The sequence below is a fragment of the Gasterosteus aculeatus genome, chromosome 6 (assembly GCF_964276395.1).
Source record: "Gasterosteus aculeatus chromosome 6, fGasAcu3.hap1.1, whole genome shotgun sequence".
Classification (NCBI taxonomy): Eukaryota; Metazoa; Chordata; class Actinopteri; order Perciformes; family Gasterosteidae; genus Gasterosteus; species Gasterosteus aculeatus.
The window spans coordinates 18,506,570-18,526,226 of NC_135693.1; the positions used below are offsets into that span (position 1 = coordinate 18,506,570).

The following is a 19,657-nucleotide window of genomic DNA, read 5'->3' on the forward strand; positions in this document are numbered from 1 at the left end:
CACACACACACACACACACACAAAAGAGCTGCTCACTCTTGACCTCCCTGTTATATTTTTAGTGTGAGTGCGCACCATTCGTGTTGCGGTGCACCAGGCGGGTGGCATTATCCAGACATCATCTTCTGATGTACACCAGAGACAGAGAGAGAGAGAGAGAGAGAGAGAGAGAGAGAGAGAGAGAGAGAGATGGAATAACAACAACAACAACAACTATGAGAATCTTCCCCCTGCTGGTCACAGTGTGACACTACAACCTACTGTGTAAAAAAGGTTTTATTAGCTGATTTGACTCTGGTTTTGACTTTGTTCTCCTCATGCAAATACACAAGAGAAAACGGAATATATCTAAGTATCAGCATTTAACAACTATATAATGTAAATAGAAATATTTCAAAGTGCTTAACCTAAAAGCAGCTGTTCAAAAACAGCTTTTTGAATTCGTGGTAACATGAGGAAAAAATGTAGGACTTAAAAACCATCTAAATGTGTTTGTGTCGTCTTGAGTTTGATTCCCATTAAATGCTTTGTGTAAAACTGCTCTTTTAAATGATGTAGAAATCCCAAAACTCTGATTGTTGTCAAGAGAAAGTTTGAATGAACAAACCACAATATGTGTTCATTAAATGATGTTGCTGTTGTAATCGGCGGCTTCAGTGTGACGTCACCTCCTCTCTTCCCTCTTGGCTCTTCTGCGTTGTCTGAACATGTCAGCTGATCGAGTGCCTTTAACTTATCATTCCTCAAGGAGACGGATTGTGGGTGTTTCGGAGGTGGAGGAGGGGCGGTGCTTTGAATGGGGGCTGGGGGGGGGTCTCTGGACAGCTGCTCTCCTTTCTCCCTCAGCATCCCTCCTCAGACGGTGTTTCCATGCACAGCGAAGCAGATCCACTGGATAGAAAACTCTTTATCTCAGTGGGTTCACGCTGGAAATTTGGATATTATATGAATTACACCATTGATTGACGGATTGGTTGATTGATTACTTTTGGCTGCTTCTCTCAGGTGGTTCAATGCTGACCGGTTGATTCCAGAGCGACAGCTTCCGGACAAACTGTTGTTAGACTGACAAGGTACGCCCGCTTTATTAGTAGCAATCATCATAGCAGTATTAAATGTAACAGTACTAATGGTTGGTAAAATAAGTAGTTTTACTACAGTAAATATTGTAAATATTTATATTAATTTAATTGGATGATTATTTAACTAACCAATGTAACATTTACTTCATATCCTTGTCTCCTCTTTTCTCTTCTCCTTTCCTTCATCTCCTACACTTGTTCCTTATATCCTTTCCTGTCCTTTCTTTCCATCTCATCTTCCTCCTTTTTGTCCATCTGTCTCCTCTCCATTCATCCTCTTCTTCCCTCGTCTCCTCTCTCCTCTTCATCCATCCTCTTCTTCCCTCGTCTTCTCTCTCCTCCTTCTTCCCTCGTCTCCTCTCTCCTCTCCATTCATCCTCTTCTTCCCTCATCTCCTCTCTCCTCCTTCTTCCCTCGTCTCCTCTCCATCCATCCTCTTCTTCCCTCGTCTCCTCTCTCCTCCTTCTTCCCTCGTCTCCTCTCTCCTCTCCATCCATCCTCTTCTTCCCTCGTCTCCTCTCTCCTCCTTCTTCCCTCGTCTCCTCTCTCCTCTCCATCCATCCTCTTCTTCCCTCGTCTCCTCTCTCTTCCTTCTTCCCTCGTCGCCTCTCTCCATCCATCCTCTTCTTCCCTCATCTCCTCTCTCCTCCTTCTTCCCTCGTCTCCTCTCTCCTCTCCATCCATCCTCTTCTTCCCTCGTCTCCTCTCTCCTCCTTCCCTCGTCTCTTCTCTCCTCTTCATCCATCCTCCTCTTCCCTCGTCTCTTCTCTCCTCTTCATCCATCCTCTTCTTTCCTCGTCTCCTCTCTCCTCTTCATTCATTTTCGTCTTTCCTTGTCTCCTCCCTCCTCTTCATCCATCCTCTTCTTCCCATATTCCTCTCTCCTCCTCATCCATCCTCTTCTTCCCTCGTCTCCTCTCTCCTCTTCATCCATCCTCTTCCCTCGTCTCCTCTCTCCTCCAGATGTTGACCATCTCAGTGCTCCTGTTGCCGTGGCTGCTCTCCTCTCCGCTTGTCTCCTCCTCTCCTCTGGCCAAGGTAAAGGCAAAGTGTGATTTATTCTTTCTTCACCAATCAGGAGCACTGATTACGCGTTACTGTGAAGTAGTAACTGGATTAATTTAATTAAAGCTGAGCAGATTGGTATAATGTCTTCTTACATGTCTGAGAAGCAGCGCAGGGAACAAGACAAGCGCTGTAGGATTAAATCACTTATTGAGCGAAGCACCTTACTGGAAAACATATTCCCAGTGAAGACATTTCTATTATTCTTCACCTTTCCCACTTTTCTGGAGTGTAAATCCATCACAAGTCGTCACTTTAGAAAAGACTGACCTGCTGGCTGCAGGAAAAACAAGTCGAAGGTCGTGTGTGTGTTTTGGTCTTTAACTCGAACATTTCAACCCTCAAAAGTGTCATTAGACAAAATAAAGTCTGCTTTTTGAGTTTATTCTGTCAGTGAGTATCAAGTGCAAACAGCCTTTATTCCTGGTGTGAAATAGAAACGTGTCATCAATGCTTCTAAGGTGGTACGTGGAGGTGAAATGTGAAAGAGCTTTTGTTCCTGCGGTATGTGTGTGATTAGTGCTGTCAGCAGCTCCTCTCCAGATGTGAACCACATTCCAACACTCTGCTGCTCCAGTTGTTTCCTCTGAGCTTTTATCACCTTCCAGTCAGAAGTGCAAAATCAAAGGAGAAACCAGATGTGTTTGAAGCAAAACTCAAATAATGAGATCAAACTATTTAAAATACGATAAATGTGGCTTGGAAAAGTCGGAGCTGATTAATGAAGGCGGAAAGGAAGCAAGAATAAGACAAACAACGAGGGAGAAAAGATTAATCGGGGACGAGGGAAGAGAAAGAACGAGAGGACAAAAGATTAAAAATGAGGAGCACAAATTGTTCCACAGGATAAGACATGAACTTGTAACTACTCCAACACATTACCGCAGTGTGTGTGTTTTGCTCCAGGCAGCTGCTTGCTAACAGCAGGTTTGCGGTGCAGCAGATGTCAGCTGGAGGCGGCAGATGTATCTATTGTGTGTGTGTGTGTGTCTGTGTGCGTTCTTGTATCAACTTTCTGTCCATGAATTGACATGTTTGACTCTGACGCCCACTTTTCTTTTGGAAAAGTGGCGTCTTTTTATCCGAATCATCTCTCCTTTGGAGGGTTTAGATGTAGGATTCAGATTGTAATTACCATGATGGATTCATCCTGCAGGACGGCTGCGATGTTCGGTTCCTGCTGAGTCTGTAGTTTCAGGAAAGAAAGGCAAAAGGTGAAGATGACGAGGAAACTAAAATCTAAAAAAGAGCCACATCGCTGGGCAGCTGGCCGCGTGTGTGTGTGTGTGTGTGTGTGTGTGTGTGTGTGTGTGGAGATGGAGCCATTATCATTCTAAACAACCTCGGCCTCACCGGGAGGTTAAAGGTCACCATCTGGAGTTTGAAAGACACACTTTGCACCTCTTTTCATTGCTGCCCATACAAACCAGAAATATATACATACAAATATATGATATATACGGCTTCCTCTGTGTGTGTGTGTGTGTGTGTGTGTGTGTGTGTGTGTGTGTGTGTGTATCAGGTCCGGTCAGTGTGCGACAGGACTTTTTGCGGTGCAGGTCGAGAGTGTGTATCGACCGACCGAGGAGAACCCGTCTGTAGATGTTTACAGGTAAAATGTCAAAGCTGCGGATTAAAATAGAGTAAAATTAAAATTTGTCATTTTTAAATGTTCCATTTTTAAATTTGAAACGTTCCCCCTGCAGCAGTGCGACGTGGCGGAGAACTGGGTGTGTGGCAGCAACGGACGAACCTACAGGAATCACTGTGAGCTGCACAGGGACGCCTGCACCACCCAAAACAAGATACACGTGCAGCACCGAGCACGCTGTCTGGGTCAGTACACACACACACACACACACACACACACAGAGTTAAAGTGTGTGACAGAGAGTCGTGACAATTGTTTGTGTGTTTCTATTTGCAGAGAAACCAACGGAGACAGATGTGAGCCCCAGTGAGTCAGTGGCCCGAGGTTCACCTTTGAGCCCGCGTGGCCTTCGCCCTCGTTAACCCTCTCATCCGTGCGTGCAGTGGCGTGCTTCCTGTCGCATCGTGATTGGCTGAGAGCGAGCGCGATGCGGTGGATCCAGGAGGAGGCTCGATCGGGCGACGAGGCCTCGAACGTCACCACGGCCGACGCGTTGCTGCAGACATACTTCAAGGTGCAAACTGTTTTCCTCACCGTGAGAGGATGAATGAAGCAGGTGTTTACCTGTGCGTTTGTGCGTTTGTGTGTTTGTGCGTTTGTGTGTGACAGACGTACGACGACGGGGACTCTGAGCTCGATTCCAAAGAGTTCCTGAGCTTCCTGAAGCATAATGAGACGACCCTCAACCTCACGTACTCCAGCACTCTGGAGACTAACACTCTGTTGAGGTACACACTCACACACACTCACACACACACACTCACACACACACACATTGGAAGTGTTGTCGTCAAGATGTTATATAGAAAGCAACATATAGTAGTTTATGAGTGTATCTGATGTGTTTTAACTGAGATTTTCCGTAAACAACAACCTTCAATCATCAGTAAACGTTAACGTCGCTCTGTGTGTGACTCAGGTCTTTGTGCGTTGACGCTCTGATTGAGCTCTCGGATGAAAATGCCGACTGGAAGCTGAGCTTAACGGAGTTCATCAACTGCCTGACCCCCACGTACCACCCCTACGAGAGAAGTGACCAAGCATCTCCAGGATTTAAATTACATTAAAGGCATTTTAAGCCTGAGGCATTTGTGTTGCGTGTCGCTGATCACTACGTTGTGTTTGTCTGACCTGCGTGCAGAGTGCGCTCTGGAGGACGAGGTGTTCGAGGACGGTGCTGAGACTCGGATGGAGTGCAACAAGTGTGTGTGCGCTTGTGGAAACTGGGTCTGCACGGCGTTGACCTGCAATGGTGAGGACACACACACACGCACACGCACACACACCGCTGAGGTCACGTTCTACAAAAACACAGTTTTATAATAACTTTTATAATAAGTTTTCTTTGTGACGTGAGCATCTGTGTTTCAGGAGAGCACCGGGTGGAGGAGGACGTTAGGGAAGGAGCAGAAGAAGAAATGACGGAGGAGGAGTGGAGCAGCAGAGTGGCTGAGCTCAACACGTTGCAGGACGACTCAGCAAAATCAAATAGTCCTTAAGCTCCTCAAGTTGTGATAAAAACAACTATATGAATACACAATTTATTTATTTTTGTAAACATTTGAACACAACATTTTTAAATATATGGCAATATATGTGGCAACACAATTTAACACATTTTATAATTTTGCCACAGCGGACATGAGTCTACATTTCTCTAAACAACAACTACATTTCTATGATATCAGATATGTGTTTAGTTTAGTTTCCATGTTTACTTGTAAACTTCTGACGGATTCGATGTGGTTTAACTTTTTTTTTAGATGCGTTATTTTGTGCATTCAGGTTGAGAAATAAATGTTGAAATGAACTGTTTCTCCAATAAAGACTTTATTGTACAGCAAACTAATGTTCAAATCCTGAAAGGTAAAATAACACCCAGAACATATTGAACTATAAATAAAAAGAAGCTCAACAATGCGATAAATAAACAAATGAAAACTAAGGAAAACGAACAACACCTTTTTTCTTACAAAAGTCCCAGTCATCAATAAGGCCTCCATACGGGCTCCTCCCCTCTCATGGGGAGACACGCCCCTTCAATGTAATTGGCCAGAGTTGTGACGACGTTGCGCTCCTCCCCCGCGGTTTGGTACGTTTGGCTCGGCCCGTAGTAGAAGCTGCTCGGCTGGAACGGACCACTGTGGCTCAGAGGGGGGGGAGGAGGAGCGGACAGGAAGGAGGTGTACCCTGTGGGCTGGGTGGAGTAGGCGAGGGCAGGCAGGTGGTGCATTCTGGGACTCGGAGTAAAGGAAGAGGCCAGCAACGACGGCTCATTAGTCCACCGAGAGGAAAACGATCTAAGATCTACAGAGAGACAAAAACAACAACAGTTCTCAGCCGGGCGCAGCTTTCAGCTGCAGCGTGGTCTTCCTCGGCAGTATTGAACTTCTAAGATGAACCATCTTGACAGAATGTAATGAGGCCAAAAACTAGGATATTAGGATTTTATATTTTTGTTAAACAAGATTATTAGAATTTTATTTGAGTTGATACTATTTCCATCATGTATTCTAGTGTCGTTCAACATTTTACAAATTTTCCGTAATAAAATGATAAATTAAAAAAAGCATATTATTGTATTTGTGGTCAAACTACGAGTATATAAAAGTGTGGAAATAATGACATCATTAATCATAATGTTACATTTTTAGTTAGTGTGGGTAAGAAATTATTCTATGCCAATTTATACAACATTTTTATTGCAACATCTTCCGTCCTGCGCGTGAAAGTCAACACTGAAACGGTTGGTTTCAAGTTTAAAACAATTAGACTTCTACACGACAAACCCGATGATGCAGTGCTGTTGCTAGGTAACCGGAAAACTCCCAACTTTCGGTCCTTCTGCCTCTGTCCTGAGGGAGAAAAGAAGAGTAAGCGTGACTTGTTCCGACGGAGAGCTTGGGATGAAACCAGCGTGTTATTCGCTCACGTCTCGGCAGCCGCTGTCCGTCCACCGTGACCTTGATGGCTCTGTGCACGGTGGCGATCTGAGGCGGCGACGTCAGCACGTTGATGGAGAGTGTGAAGCTCTTGCCTGAAAAATAACAACAATTCACATTAGAGACGTTACAGAGGCTTTCAAAGTAATTTGAGTTGACACAAAACCATAAAAATGAAATCCTCCCGAAACAAGTATTTGGGGTCATAAATATGACCTTAACTCGTGTTGTCTGTGATTGATCGTCATGGACATGATGATCGATTTATCCTTCTAACTCTAACTTCATTTTTCATTACCCTCCGGCTTCAATGGCGAACCCAACATTTTGGTGCGTAGATGTCTAATTTAGTGTATTGGAGGGTATTTAAATTACAAAAGTGGGAGATCCCACGGGATGACCCTGCTGTTGTTCCTGTTTATTACTTTATTGCATCACAGATTATATCCGTCCTTCTACCTCTCCCACTGCGGCCTATGAAGCGAAGGTCATTGAAGTGGGCGTAGCCTTGCTTCATGGTCGCCGTGGCGTTGCGTAGCTCGGCGCTGTTGTTGTCGTCGTTGCCAGCCATCACTGTGACAACCACGCCATCCGGTACGTCGTTGCCCACGGCAACCACCTGGAGGAGGGAGAAGAGGTTAAATAAGGACGGGCACCAAATGGTCTGAGAGAATGGTGAGACTGGCATGGTAACATCTGCAGGGCCACATGATATCCACATGACATTCGACGACCTTTGATATTAGATTGATTGACAGACAGTGAGGCAAACTGAGACGAATCTGTTCCTTGGGGACAGACAGACAGACAGAAGGCAGGTAGACAGACAGGCCGTCAGATGATTCCTCACCGTGAAGGCTCTCGGCAGCGTCTTGTTGCACCTCCAGTGCTGCGGCAGGCTGCTGCAGAGGAAGTTCGGGCTGTCGGTCTGCATCAGGCCTCTGGGTGGCGCTGTGCTGCGCTGGAGGCGGGACTTCGCATCATGGTCGTCCGGGTGGCGGTTGGTGGGCAATGGCGTTGGCTGATGCTTCACCACAGGATCTGAGCAGGAGCAACAGAGGGAGATATTATTTCATATTTGTCTTTAAATATTTGTATATTATATTAACAACAATTTATGTCATAGACAAAGCAAACCAATTTTGATATACAAATATTTTTTCCTAAATCAGGATTAAATTGCCGGATATCTCCCTTATTTGTTTTTGATAACTTTTTAATGAGACAGAAGCGTTTTACATGTTAAAATTCAGCTAATGTCTTTGTAGACTGTATTGTAAAATGGATTCAAACAACTTGAAATACGCTTGTCTTTGAAACATCTATTTTAAACTTGTCTCTAAAAATCATTATAGCTACATGTAATTAATCAAGCAACAATATTTATATATATGAAGCAAATGTGATGAACCGAATAAAATACAAATCTGTTTAAACAAGGATCAGAGTTTCAGCGAGGCGCTTTTAGACCGAGAGGTCTGTGAAACTACGACTACCAGAACCCCGCGCGGCCTCACGGCTCTACGTCATAAAACCGCGCCGGAGAAAACTGAAATCGAAAATTGTCAACAGAAGCAGCAACGACGTTCTTCCTGATCCACTGAGGTGAACTTTTAAAACTGCGGATGTGCTTCTTTCTCTCCTGCAGGTTTCTCTCTCCTCCTCCTCCTCCTCCTCTTCTTCTCCTCCTCTTCTTCTCTTCTCCTCCTCCTCTTCTCCTCATTGTGTTTTACTCACCGCAGTGTTTGAATAGGAGGGAACTGCGCTGCATTATTATTCAGATTCTACTGCCGGGGGGGAAGTTACTGCGGTCAGCACCACCTGTGCCCTCTGTGTGTGTGTGTGTGTGTGTGTGTTGTGTGTTGTGTGCGCGCGTGTTTTGATTTGCCTCAGATCTGTTCTGCTATCTTGTTATTTTAGGCTTTTAATGTGTGTTGTGTGTGTGTGTGTGTGTGTGTGTGTGTGTGTGTGTGTGTAGACATTTCTGTTGAACTGGTCTTAACGCGGTTGTCCTTCTGTGTTGGCGTCAGGGCGCCGTGGTCCAATGGCCGGCTCCGCAACCTCCAGTTCTAAAGAGCGTCCTGCTTCCAGGACCAGTTTCATCCCAGAGATTCAGAGCATGATGTAAGACACACGCACACGCGGAGCCTCACCCCAGTAAAGCATCGGGCTGGTGCTGCTGAACAGACTGTTTGAAGCCATAAAAACCTGTTTGACAAATGACAGAGAAAGTGTCTTAAAACAACTCCTCATTCTGATACATTGTGTTCACACTCAAAGTACACATAAGTATTCCTATTTAAAATATAGAAGTGATCACGTTTTTTAAATAACTAAAGTATGACATTAGGTGAAAGACGTGTGTAAAATAATTTTATATATATATATATATATATATATATATATATGCCATCAATTAACACACAGCAACTATTTTGATGATCAATTGTTTGATATTTTAAGGCAACAATCTCATTTGTGAACATTTACTCATTTTCTTGCATCAAACTGAATATGTTTAAATGTTGGACAGCAAAAAAGAGATAAAAGGAAGACGTCCACTTGTGCGTTACAATTTAACACACAGTATGGTTACAAAATAAATCAGTTATCACAATAGAAACATTTTATCAAAGTAAAATAATATTTAATATGAAATATATATATATATATATAAATGAAAACTTGAAAAAAGGTGGTTGTATTTGGAGTATGAAGATGTAATTTATACATGTTCACACTATTTTTGATCTGAACAAATTAGATCTTTCTTTTCAAAAGAAGCAAAATGCTCTGCGTGTGTGTATGTGTGTGTGTGTGTGTGTGTTTCTGGGGTACTCACCTTGTGTCGTGTGTGTGAGGTGCAGAGAGCAGTTGTTGGTGGTCAGAGAGGCTGAAACTAAACCCCAAAACCTAAAACCAAACAATCAGCCTGAGGCCGACCTGCCCACAACCCCAAACCGAAGCCTCACTCACCTGTGGGATTGATGGCTGCGAACAGCCAATCACAGCACAGATGGGTGGGCGGGGAGTATGTACAAAGAGACCGAGGGATCAAGAAGGACTGGGAGAAGGAAAGAGCGTCAGGATGTGGGTTTAGTTTAGACTGCCGTCCTGGAAGTGGCTATTCTGGATGCAAATCGAGGTCTGACCAAAGTGTGTGTGTGTGGGGGGGTCGGGTGGGTGGCGGGGGGGGGTGGCATGTTGAGTTCACTGTGAGAGAAATGGAGTCGGCGACTTATGTCATTTATTACCAACAACTTCTTCCAAACCGTTTAAAAATTTTTTTTTATTCAACAAATTTCACAACCGTTGAACTTCGCTTTAAACCCGAGGTTCCACACGGGAACTTTAGCTGATTTCATCTGTTCAAAACCCCCAGAAGTCAGAAGCGGTTTTGCTCGAGCCAGTCGGTGTCGTATGTAACGTTGCTCAAACACACTAAAGTATGGATGACAATTCATCGGCATGATGTTCGTGTGTCAGGTTCGCGCTGGGAGACGCCCGCAGGCCTCCGCCCGAGACAGCCGCCCTGGTGGAGGACATCGTGCACACGCAGCTCATCACCATGGTAACGTAAATACAGAACGCTGGTTTTCCACGGTGGTGGGGAAAAGCCTCCAGATGTGTTGATTATGTAAAGGAGCGATGATGCTACGGGTTAAAAATGCCAGTGTAAATGTCACGTGAAGCCTTCAATGTGGCATTTATCAGGTTAAATGAATGTCCAAAGCAGTTAATGAAGCTCTGAAGAGAAAGTTGATCTTCTTTTCGTAAATCACTTTTGGTCCATGAGGCCGGTTTAACTGATGTGACCGGTTCATGTATCAGCTGCACCAGGCCTGCGAGGGGGCGTCTCTTCGTGGGTCCAGGGTCATTTCCCCCGAGGACATCCTGTTCCTGATGAGGCGGGACAAGGTGAACCAGCGACTGGGGGGGGGGGGGATATATATAACTTCCAAAAACTGTGTGACTGATTGCGCTCACCTTTCTCTCTCTGTGCTTCTCACTCTCTCGCTTCAATGTCTCCAGAGGAAGGTGGCGAGGTTATTGAAATATCTCCAGTTTAGAGATTTTAAATCTAGGTTACTCAAAAGTCTGGAGGAAGAAGACTTGCAGCAAGAAACGGGTAGGTGCACGCTCTCTCGCACACGCACACGCAGTGTGTTTTTAGTGGAATCTACCGGTAGCGCACAGTGTTACGATGACGGCATTAAATCCTGACTTTGTTTTCTAGTGCTTCTTAAATATATGTTTGAGAACCAAAACTGAGATTTTTTTTTCAGACAGATCGGCTGGTGCTGCAGGCGCCGTTGCCGGCGGTAACCATCGGAGGCAGCGATTGGCCCAGGACTTCCTGCTGTGGTTGGATCAGACCGGAGAGCTGCTGTCACTGGCGGAGCGGCAGGAGTGGGACCCCGTCAAGCAGGAGCGGATGGAGGTGCGAGGTGATCGTGGTGTATCCGGCCTCCGTCTTCTCGACGATGTACGCCGCGTTTAAGACGGACGATGGTCATCCTCTTTATTAACGTGTTGACATTTTGTGCGTCTTCAGCGTTTAGAGCGTCAGACCCGGGCGATGGACCAGGCGCAGTACTCTGAGTTCTGTGAAAGTCGACAGCTGAGTTTTGGTGAGCTTAATCAATACGTCATGGGACTCTGTTATTGCAGCTAAACGAAACTTTTCAAATATGATTGACTTAAAATGAATAAAAGATAATATACTGGAGCAGATTTTAGAATAATACAACAAAAGATCACAAGAAATATTTAGCCGGGGGGGGGGAAATTGGCAACCTTGTTCAGTTAGTGTATGATAATTGAAAAAAATGACAAGTCTAAATTATAATTTTTTTTTCTTTAATCCAGACAATAGTCCAAAAGTCAATTATTCAGTTTACAATGATGTACAACAGAGTAAAGCAACCAATAGTATATTCTTTTTAATTTGTAATCCAGGATCCAAATGTTTGTCTGTTAACGAATCGTTTCACTATTGATCTCGGCTTAAGAGACGTCACGTGTCGAGATGAAAGTGGACTTCGTCTTGTGTTTCCAGCTAAGAAGGCGTCAAAGTTTCGAGAGTGGCTGGACTGCAGCACTTTGGAGCTGAAACCCACCAGCATCACCATGGAGATCATGTCCTACCTGGCTTATGAGACTGTTGCCCAGGTAACCTGGTGAATGCGCGTTTGTGTGCGTGTGAGATGAACAACTTTCCAGTGAAATATTTCTCTTTCTCAAGATTGTGGATTTGTCTCTGTTGGTGAAGCAAGAAATGACTGCGACGACAAATGCCATCAGTCATGTGATCTCTTCCAGCCACATCCACTACAACACTCATACTGAGGTACACACACACACACGTGTAATAATCTGATATTTGCTTGTTTTGAACAACCAAAACTACGATACGAGTTACGTCTTAGTCGGGAAATAAGATGTTTTCAATCTTTCCAGGTAAAGAAGGATCCAGACTCTCCCGAAGCCACTCCCCCTTCAACCCCAGGCTCCTCCCACTCGAGGCCCCTCCCACAGGGTAACGGCAGTCTCGATGGCAGAGCCCGACAGAGAAAACGCAAAAAGGTGCGTGTGTCTATTTAAGCAATAAATGTAGATATCCTGTGGGTCGTATATCGTCAGGCCGAGTCCTCCTTCTATCGTTTTACTCCTCAGAGCTCTCCGGCTACGGTGGAACCTCCGAGTGGATCCATCCAGCTGGGGCACGTCAGAGAGGCCATCAGAAGATACAACTACAGACACACAGTAAGTCAAACTGCATGCGATACTTGTTACTGTGTTTAAAGTCAAGTCGAAAGTAACAACCCGTCTCCTCCCCTCAGAGTGCCTATCGCAGGAGCGGGATGGCTTTCCTCACTTGCTGAAGATGGAACGTTTATGTTCCTCTTTTTGTATGTGTGTGATTCTTTGTTATAAATAAAGCAAAACAGCCTTGCCACAGTTTGGAAAAAAAACTTTATTGGTCACTAATACAGAAATACAAGGTACTACTGAGCATGCTCGACTCAGCTTGTGATGTCATAGCAACAAGGAGGCGGGACATAGCTCTGAAATTTACACAAATATTGAAAAAAAAAAAAGCAGGACAGATTTAATACGACGACTCAGAGCGAGAAGGTTTTTGTTTATCGATGTTGGTTTCTAGATGCAGCTGCTTGATCTCTCCGTTTGCATGAGGAGTATTTAAGTGTGTGAGTTAGTATTTCTGGGCGCTGTTGACCATGGCCTCCCTCTCCATCGTGATCTCCGCATATCTCTGCTGGAGTTCTCGCTCACGGTCCATCTGCCTCTCCACGTCCTCCCGGAGAGCCTAAAGCACAAAATACACCGAGCTCAGCGTCATACGTCGTACCATTTAACCGCATTGTGGCTTCTCTTGTCCTCCCAAAATGAAACGAGCTATAAATAAACAGCATTTCTTCACATTTACAAGAATACAATCAAGAGTAAATAGTCACGTACTATTGACACCATTCCCTATTTTGAATTACCTCTTTCCTCCTGGGGATCGCAGTGTCCTCTTGTTTCTTCAGCTGCTTGAAGGTCTCCAGCTCTGTGGCTGCCTGCTCCACCTGGTGGACACCACGAGCATCGCATCAACACACCAGTTTAATTCCAGGGATTGAAGTGTATCCTGACAGATTAAGACTCTCGTCACATTCTGTACCTGCTCCCAGAGTTCTCCGTGCTGCTTCAGGAGCCCCAGGGCTCTGGACTGAAACCCGCCCAGGAGGATTTTCAGTTTCTTCTCCAGTTTAGCAGCTCTACGAGCCTCTGCTGTCATGTGGCCGCGGTTCACCTGAGACGGATCAAAAGGAGCAGCAGCGTTTTAAAAAGGGCACAATTTAGGTTAAACTGCTATTTGATTTTTGTGGTTCCTCACGTCAAGTTTTTTCTCCAGACTTTCAATTCGGTCTTTCTTTGACGCCAGGTTGGCCCTGGTGTACCGGTTCTGAGCGGGAAGATACAAAACCTGCAGGAAGAGGGAGGCAGACGCGATGAACCAACGGATTCCATGAAGGCGTAGAAGGCCGTCTGTGTTGGCGGATGCTCACCTGTCCGTAGCATTCCTCCCACACCTGGCTGTAGGCCTCCATGCTGAGATCACCGTGGCCCATTCCGCCCTTCACTACCTCCATCTCTGCTGCCAGCATCGTCTTCGCCTGTTCATTGACACAACGCATCGTCAGCCTCTGGGGGAAGCCAATGCTGAATGCCATAAACGTTCATTCTCTGTAGCGACCACCAGGGGGCGACTGCTCTGGTCCTGTAGAATTACTACTTATTTATTTTCCGTAAACATGAGTTTATGATCCCTACTTTCAGGTCATCTTCAATACAGTATTAGGGGCGTGGCCTGGTTAGGATTCGGTAGTGAACAAACTGACGAGTGACGTCACGGTGGCCACGCCCACTCCTCAGACAGTTACGTAAAACCGGTGCCCAGCGATGTGCACGTCACCTGCTCCATGTCCTCCGTGCTGACCGGCTTGTAGAGATGCGTTTCCAGGTACGCTATGTGCGACGCGTTGTTGGACGTGGAGGCGGGGCCTCTGGTCTTGCCGCGCTGCAGTTGGCTGGCGGCGTTGGCCACCGGGTGGTGCAGGCAGTCGTGGTGCAGCATGGTGATCATTTCCTGTTTGATCAGCTCCTCGGCCAGCTGCAGGTCCAGCAGCTGCTCCATGGAGGCCGGACGCAGGACAGACTCGTTGACCTGGGGAGGGACGGGGACGGGGGGGACGCGCTGATGTCAAATACAAGTAAAAGCACCGCGTTCAGTCATCTGGATTGATCCAACCAAACATACCTCTGTGGGTCTGGGGAGGCTCCTCTGAACCGACGTGTGTCGCAGCTTCAGCTCCTTCTCTCGCTCTGCATCCCGTATAGCCTGTTTACAAGCTGTAATTAAACTACAGGCACACACAAATTGCTTCATGTCACTTTGATTTGGGGGCGGGTGCGCACGCTTACTTTTTTGCGTAACTCGATGTCGGCGGAGTCCTCTATGAATCCCGTCTCCGCTTCCGTTTCTTCGAGTTCCTTCTCTGCGTTTTCGGGAAGAACGATCTCAAAGTCGTTCTTGGGAACAGGAAGTGACGACAGGCCCTGCCTCAGCTGCTGCAGGCTCTCCCTTTGCTGTGGATGGATGGGAGAGAAGAGTGACGCCTCATTCTAATTATCATGAATCCTGAAGGGTCCTCGTTGTTTTTACGGCTTGAATTTGGTGTATTCACAGCCCCACATGCGTGTCACGAGCGTGTAATTACCATGTGTTTGGAGAACGCCGGGTCGGCCAGTTGCTCCTCGCTGTTAATATTCAGTTTGTCTCTCAGCGGCGTGCGGAGGGGGGTCAAACCCGGGGTCACGGGCCCGCGCGGTGTCATAACTCCTCCGGGCTGCGGGGTCATGCCCTCCTGCCCTTGACCCTGCCCCGGTGTTCTGTGGAGGTCACCATGAACGTTGACACCACAGACTGTTGTTTAAATGTGTTGTTTGAGCATGGAGTGAGGGAGAGGGGGGGGCGGTACCTGAACGGCGTGCTGAGGACCGTGTTGGGAGTCTGGATCTGCTGCCGCTGAGGCGTCACGCCGCTGAAGTCGCTCTCGGTCAGCGGAGTGTTGAGGCCTCCCTTCAGGGGGGTGTCGATGTTGGTCAGAGCCATCAGGTTCTGGGCTTCCTGGAAACGCAGAGAAAGAGCTCATTTATATCCAGAGATGACACTGTAAACCTGCTAAACCAACCAAATTTTAAACATTAATATTTGGTAAATTAAGAATTGTGGTTAAAAAAGAAATCAAAAAGTTCAAAAAATGTCATCGAAAAATCTCAACATGTAAAGAGTGTTTACATGAAAGATCAAAAATGTCAAACCAGTCCCTGATAATCTCTTTAATCGTCATTAATCAGCCTCTAATAGCAGATGCACAACGTATATATGTTTACATGAGCCTCTCATAAGCAAATACACCCTTTAATGTATAAAATGATGTTTTTTGCAAAATCACACCAAACTTCCCTGATAAAATATAGTGAACTCATAAAAAAAAAAAGAAGAAACATTTAAAATACCCCCTTGCTATCTGACCAGGAGCACCTTCAGTTGTGTGTGTGTGTTACCTGCAGTATCCGGTCCTGCACCGTGGGGGTGCGCGGGGTGCGCAGCCCCGCGTTCATGGTGTTTGTGACGCTGTACTCCGACAGGAGGGCGGAGGAGGCAGAGTTGCCGCTCTCGCTCTCCTCCGCGGCCTGACGGGCGACCTCGCTGGCTACGCCCAATTTCACCACCTCCTCCAGCTCGACGTCACTGATCTATAAAGAACGTTGGATTAAAAACACAAAGAATTAAGAGTGTTGTGCCGACCAGGCGGGCGAGAGATCCGTCGGTTGCTCAGCGAGCGGTTTCTACCTGCGGGGTCGGTAAAACCAGCTTGGAGCGTTTCTTGGTGAACTCGGCCACTCCGCTGGTCTGCAGGATGGCAGACGGGAGGTCGCTCTCCTTCTTCTTCTTGATCTTCTGCCGATCCTTCTTTCGGTCTCTCTCCTCTTGCTCACTAGCCACAAAACACACAACACACAGCTCAGGAATGAACGCTATGACCTCATCGGGTGTGCGTCCTTATGACGTCCAACGAGCACCAACCAGTAGCTCTGTATGTTGAACAGTACAAATAGTTCACAGCGTCATTTCATTCAGGACGTTGACATAAAACGCACACTTACTACACTTGGATAAACGCACAGTTGCAGGTAAATAATCAGACTACACTAATAATATTTAGTATTATTTTTGCTAGTTGTAGGACTGTTTCCAAACAGTTCAAATAACTCCAGAGAGTTGTTTGAAATTAAAAATTAATTTTTAAAGGACCAATGGAATTATTCTTCACAATATGATTTCATCAAACTAAATATTGTACATTTTAAGTAAACGTATGTATAAAATAGTGTAACGTCACTGACTTGCGCAGCTCTCCTTCCAGGTGCTGCTGTCTGAGCCGTTTGAAGTTGGGCTCCAGAGCGTTGTACTCCTCCATGCTGGTGTCATAGAAACCCTGAAAGTGAACAAGAATCAAATAATGGACCCATGTGGGATATCACGCCGGGCCCACGCGCCGTGCTGGTGTTGTGGGTTTTGGATGAAACGGGGGAATAGTTGGTACCGGAGCGGGTTTCTTCTGGAAGGGGATTTCAGCATTGTAGTCGACTCCTCTCTTCTTCTTCCTCTTCTTCTGAACGTCGATCCCGGCCGCTCTCAGCTCTCTGCGCTTCTGCAGAGCGGCCAAACGCCTGCAACCAGGAAGAGATGGACACACTCAATGGTGGATGCAACATTGAAAGAACCGTGTGCATGCCATGGTGTTAATCGAATGAAGCTATTATACAACGCGCATGTGTGTGTGTCTAACCTGGCTTCCTCCAGCTGTTTCTCTCTGGCCTTCCTCTTGGCTTTCTTGCCCTGGGTGTTGGCCAGTCGAGCTCTGGCCTCCGACAGCATCTCCAGCTCATCTGCAGATAGTGACACACAATCAGTTCATTTTGGTCTTCAACCACAATCATAAAAGAGAAGTGTGCTTTGATATATTTTTACTGATTATAATCTGAAGATTATCACAATTAATTGCATAATAAATTATGATATCATCCTATAACAATCAGAACGAGAAATGTGAAAGACAACGACAGAAGCCCATAATACATTAAATACATGCTGTACTCTTCGGATACACTCAAGTTTGTGCAAAAGGTCAGTTTTCATTATTTCAAGTGTGTTAACATGCCTTCGTCCATGTCCACAGGGTCGGGCCTGGCTGGTTTAGTTTCAGGATTAGGGTCGATCTCTCCTGGTTTTAACTTCCTGGGGTCATCGCCCACTTCTTCCTCATTATCTCTTTGTGCCGCCTTGTCGCTAAAAAGAAACAAATCAACCGCATTTTAACATATCTGAAGTGCCTCAGATGGAACAATTCTACAATCAAGCTTGAGAGGCTGGTATGAAGCCTGTATAAGTGTGTTTGAGTTAATAGAGCCGTACAGCAGGTATTCATAGTGCTCCAGGCACTGGGCAGCAGTGCGTCCAATGATGGGAGCAATGGTCCTCCACTGGGTGGGCATCAGCTTGGCCAAATGGAGCAGCTTCTCCTCCTCTTCTCTGGACCATTCGGTTTTCTTGATGCTGGGATCCAACCATTCGTACCTGCACACAGACACAAAAGCCAGGTTAAGAACGTTTATCTAAACAGGAAATCAGATTGGGATCAAAGATCTCTTTTGCCATTGGAGGCTACGGTTGAGCAGAGGACACTGATGCAGAGAGAAGACTCAAAACAATGCCATCACATGTCTTTGCATCGAGACTTACCATCTGGCTTTGCACTGTTTGGCAGACTTTCGGTGCAGCAGAGAGGCGATTCGAGACCACTGGTTTTTTCCATATTTCATCACCGCTGCCTTGAGGATCTCATCCTGGATAAGGAAGCAGATTAGCGTTGATTAAGTATGATCCCGATCAATCATTATGAAACACTGATAATCAACGTCTGACACCTTCCTGCCTCCCTGTGATCATTAGCTGCCATCTTTCTGCACATCATCATCACTTAGTCACTCAGCCAAACGAAGAGTGTCAGAGGCAACAAACATTCATTAAAAAAAAGGTATTTTATAGTTTGCTTTGCTCGTTATCTTCGTTTTTATTCTGGCCCAGTAACAGTGTAATTACCATATGGGATTAATAAATTACTTCATCCATCTTTCACCTCCTAACCTCGCAGCCATAGACGCAGGACAAACATCCTTACTAGCGTTAGCTGGCTTGCTAACATTGACAAAGCTTGAAACAAGCTGCCCCGATCTTTGCTAACGAAGTTGCCATCTTTTCCAGCTAAATGCGCTAGTTTAAACCACCGTTAAATCAACCTGTTCGACATCGCTGGCAGAAACACAGATAACCCAAACTTCATAGGCGGGCTAAATCTTTAACTAGTGAAGAGCTAGCTCCGTGCTAATACCGACTCATTTTAAAGGTTAGCTTCATGCTATCGCTGCTAGCCATGTAAACACGTACCTCCGTGTTGCGCCAGACGCCTCCTTTTATCATAATTCGCGGCATCTTGGCGGCTTGTTGCTTCCTCCTCCTTCAGTAAAAAGGTCAATTCCGATTTTCGACCAGTTATGGAGAAAAGTGGCGTCCACAATTTACGCTCAAACTAAATCCAGAGCGGGTGAGCAACGAACGTGGATCACACCGGAAGCTTGTGTCGCAGAATAATGCTTCCTCTTCAGAGTTTGGTTGCGGTCGGGGAACCAGCTTAAAGGCGCATTAGCGCTCCTAGTGGACGAGGGGAGAATCAGAACCGTTTTTATAAATTAAATAAAACATTAAATTAATCAAAGGTGTCTGTCAAAATGTTTTGTTGATATTACTGGATAGTTTTTTTCTACATACGTACAATAGCCCACATTGAGCACACCAAAAAGAAGAAAATGCATTGAAATGCATCTAATCATGTTACATGTAACATGTTACACTCAAACAATAACAGAATCGGTGTTTGAAACACGGGAAAGTGAAATAGTATTGGAAAAGTGATGTGTTATCCTAACAGAAAAGCAATTCCCAACTAGTTATCTCGCCAACGCCTAGTCCTGACACTGGTTTTTGAGATTTATTTAGAATTTAGTTTCTAAAGTCTGCTTTCAGCGAACAGTCCATACCTTGGCAATGACAAAACTATGATTTTACAGCCGAGAGTTGCATATAACCTCTAAGCCTCCAGTCTCCTAGCAGAAAAAGTAAGGTAGTCCTTGAGGCCTCATTGACAAAGCATTATCTAGCATTTATTTTGTGTGGACTTATGTCGTATTTTGGGAATAGTCATCGCTGCAGCATGACATCA

General features: G+C 45.6%; 4 protein-coding genes across 7 annotated transcripts; 2 read left to right on the forward strand and 2 right to left on the reverse strand.

The window, feature by feature from the left end:
* The first annotated feature begins 796 nt into the window (after positions 1-796).
* Positions 797-5,643, forward strand: LOC120820538 (follistatin-related protein 1). 2 transcript variants are annotated; one of them, XM_040178447.2, is made up of 11 exons: positions 797-915; positions 1,006-1,073; positions 2,046-2,120; positions 3,670-3,759; positions 3,854-3,983; positions 4,075-4,104; positions 4,182-4,312; positions 4,408-4,526; positions 4,718-4,830; positions 4,940-5,050; positions 5,170-5,643. In XM_040178447.2, the coding sequence occupies exons 3-11, from the start codon at positions 2,046-2,048 to the stop codon at positions 5,295-5,297; spliced, it is 927 nt and encodes a 308-aa protein (XP_040034381.2). In that variant the 5' UTR covers positions 797-915; positions 1,006-1,073; the 3' UTR covers positions 5,298-5,643. The 2 variants fall into 2 exon arrangements, with proteins under 2 accessions (XP_040034381.2, XP_040034380.2); XM_040178446.2 differs by having other exon boundaries at positions 857-1,073.
* On the reverse strand, positions 5,610-9,703 carry runx2a (RUNX family transcription factor 2a). Of its 2 annotated transcripts, XM_040178449.2 has the most exons (7): positions 9,583-9,703; positions 8,894-8,948; positions 7,591-7,781; positions 7,200-7,359; positions 6,731-6,835; positions 6,588-6,653; positions 5,610-6,105 (listed from the first exon to the last, which is right to left on the reverse strand). In XM_040178449.2, the coding sequence occupies exons 2-7, from the start codon at positions 8,940-8,942 to the stop codon at positions 5,786-5,788; spliced, it is 891 nt and encodes a 296-aa protein (XP_040034383.1). In that variant the 5' UTR covers positions 8,943-8,948; positions 9,583-9,703; the 3' UTR covers positions 5,610-5,785. The 2 variants fall into 2 exon arrangements, with proteins under 2 accessions (XP_040034383.1, XP_077961056.1); XM_078104930.1 differs by lacking the exon at positions 9,583-9,703 and having other exon boundaries at positions 8,894-8,951.
* Positions 7,866-12,701, forward strand: supt3h (SPT3 homolog, SAGA and STAGA complex component). 2 transcript variants are annotated; one of them, XM_040178444.2, is made up of 12 exons: positions 7,866-8,345; positions 8,771-8,864; positions 10,227-10,311; positions 10,572-10,658; positions 10,773-10,869; positions 11,027-11,181; positions 11,296-11,371; positions 11,800-11,912; positions 11,986-12,090; positions 12,201-12,326; positions 12,417-12,506; positions 12,584-12,701. In XM_040178444.2, exons 2-12 carry the CDS (start codon positions 8,785-8,787, stop codon positions 12,623-12,625), a joined length of 1,056 nt encoding a protein of 351 aa, XP_040034378.1. In that variant the 5' UTR covers positions 7,866-8,345; positions 8,771-8,784; the 3' UTR covers positions 12,626-12,701. The 2 variants fall into 2 exon arrangements, with proteins under 2 accessions (XP_040034378.1, XP_040034379.1); XM_040178445.2 differs by having other exon boundaries at positions 8,335-8,550.
* cdc5l (CDC5 cell division cycle 5-like (S. pombe)) lies at positions 12,698-19,110 on the reverse strand. Its single transcript, XM_040178437.2, has 19 exons — positions 18,826-19,110; positions 18,121-18,224; positions 17,794-17,955; positions 17,540-17,667; positions 17,168-17,267; positions 16,922-17,048; positions 16,722-16,813; positions 16,168-16,312; positions 15,879-16,070; positions 15,290-15,438; positions 15,029-15,200; positions 14,733-14,897; positions 14,569-14,649; positions 14,224-14,475; positions 13,817-13,924; positions 13,645-13,734; positions 13,429-13,560; positions 13,253-13,333; positions 12,698-13,071 (listed from the first exon to the last, which is right to left on the reverse strand). Exons 1-19 carry the CDS (start codon positions 18,868-18,870, stop codon positions 12,958-12,960), a joined length of 2,439 nt encoding a protein of 812 aa, XP_040034371.1. The 5' UTR covers positions 18,871-19,110; the 3' UTR covers positions 12,698-12,957.
* Between the last annotated feature and the right edge of the window lie 547 nt (positions 19,111-19,657).

What these genes read in the sequence shown, in the direction of transcription:
- supt3h (XM_040178444.2), top strand. Translation starts at nt 8,785, where the DNA reads ATGGCCGGCTCCGCAACCTCCAGTTCTAAAGAGCGTCCTGCTTCCAGG. An exon ending in CCAGAGATTCAGAGCATGAT is followed by an intron (nt 8,865 to 10,226) that starts GTAAGACACACG and finishes TTCGTGTGTCAG; the next exon opens with GTTCGCGCTGGGAGACGCCC. An exon ending in CTTATGAGACTGTTGCCCAG is followed by an intron (nt 11,913 to 11,985) that starts GTAACCTGGTGA and finishes CTCTTTCTCAAG; the next exon opens with ATTGTGGATTTGTCTCTGTT.
- runx2a (XM_040178449.2), bottom strand. Translation starts at nt 8,942, where the DNA reads ATGGCTTCAAACAGTCTGTTCAGCAGCACCAGCCCGATGCTTTACTGG. An exon ending in CGCTGCCGAGAGCCTTCACG is followed by an intron (nt 7,360 to 7,590) that starts GTGAGGAATCAT and finishes TCCCTCCTCCAG; the next exon opens with GTGGTTGCCGTGGGCAACGA. An exon ending in CATAGGCCGCAGTGGGAGAG is followed by an intron (nt 6,836 to 7,199) that starts GTAGAAGGACGG and finishes GTTATTTTTCAG; the next exon opens with GCAAGAGCTTCACACTCTCC.
- LOC120820538 (XM_040178447.2), top strand. Translation starts at nt 2,046, where the DNA reads ATGTTGACCATCTCAGTGCTCCTGTTGCCGTGGCTGCTCTCCTCTCCG. An exon ending in CCGTCTGTAGATGTTTACAG is followed by an intron (nt 3,760 to 3,853) that starts GTAAAATGTCAA and finishes TTCCCCCTGCAG; the next exon opens with CAGTGCGACGTGGCGGAGAA. An exon ending in TGCTGCAGACATACTTCAAG is followed by an intron (nt 4,313 to 4,407) that starts GTGCAAACTGTT and finishes TGTGTGTGACAG; the next exon opens with ACGTACGACGACGGGGACTC.
- cdc5l (XM_040178437.2), bottom strand. Translation starts at nt 18,870, where the DNA reads ATGCCGCGAATTATGATAAAAGGAGGCGTCTGGCGCAACACGGAG. An exon ending in TGCAGGACCGGATACTGCAG is followed by an intron (nt 15,439 to 15,878) that starts GTAACACACACA and finishes CTGCGTTTCCAG; the next exon opens with GAAGCCCAGAACCTGATGGC. An exon ending in GTCTGGAGAAAAAACTTGAC is followed by an intron (nt 13,561 to 13,644) that starts GTGAGGAACCAC and finishes GATCCGTCTCAG; the next exon opens with GTGAACCGCGGCCACATGAC.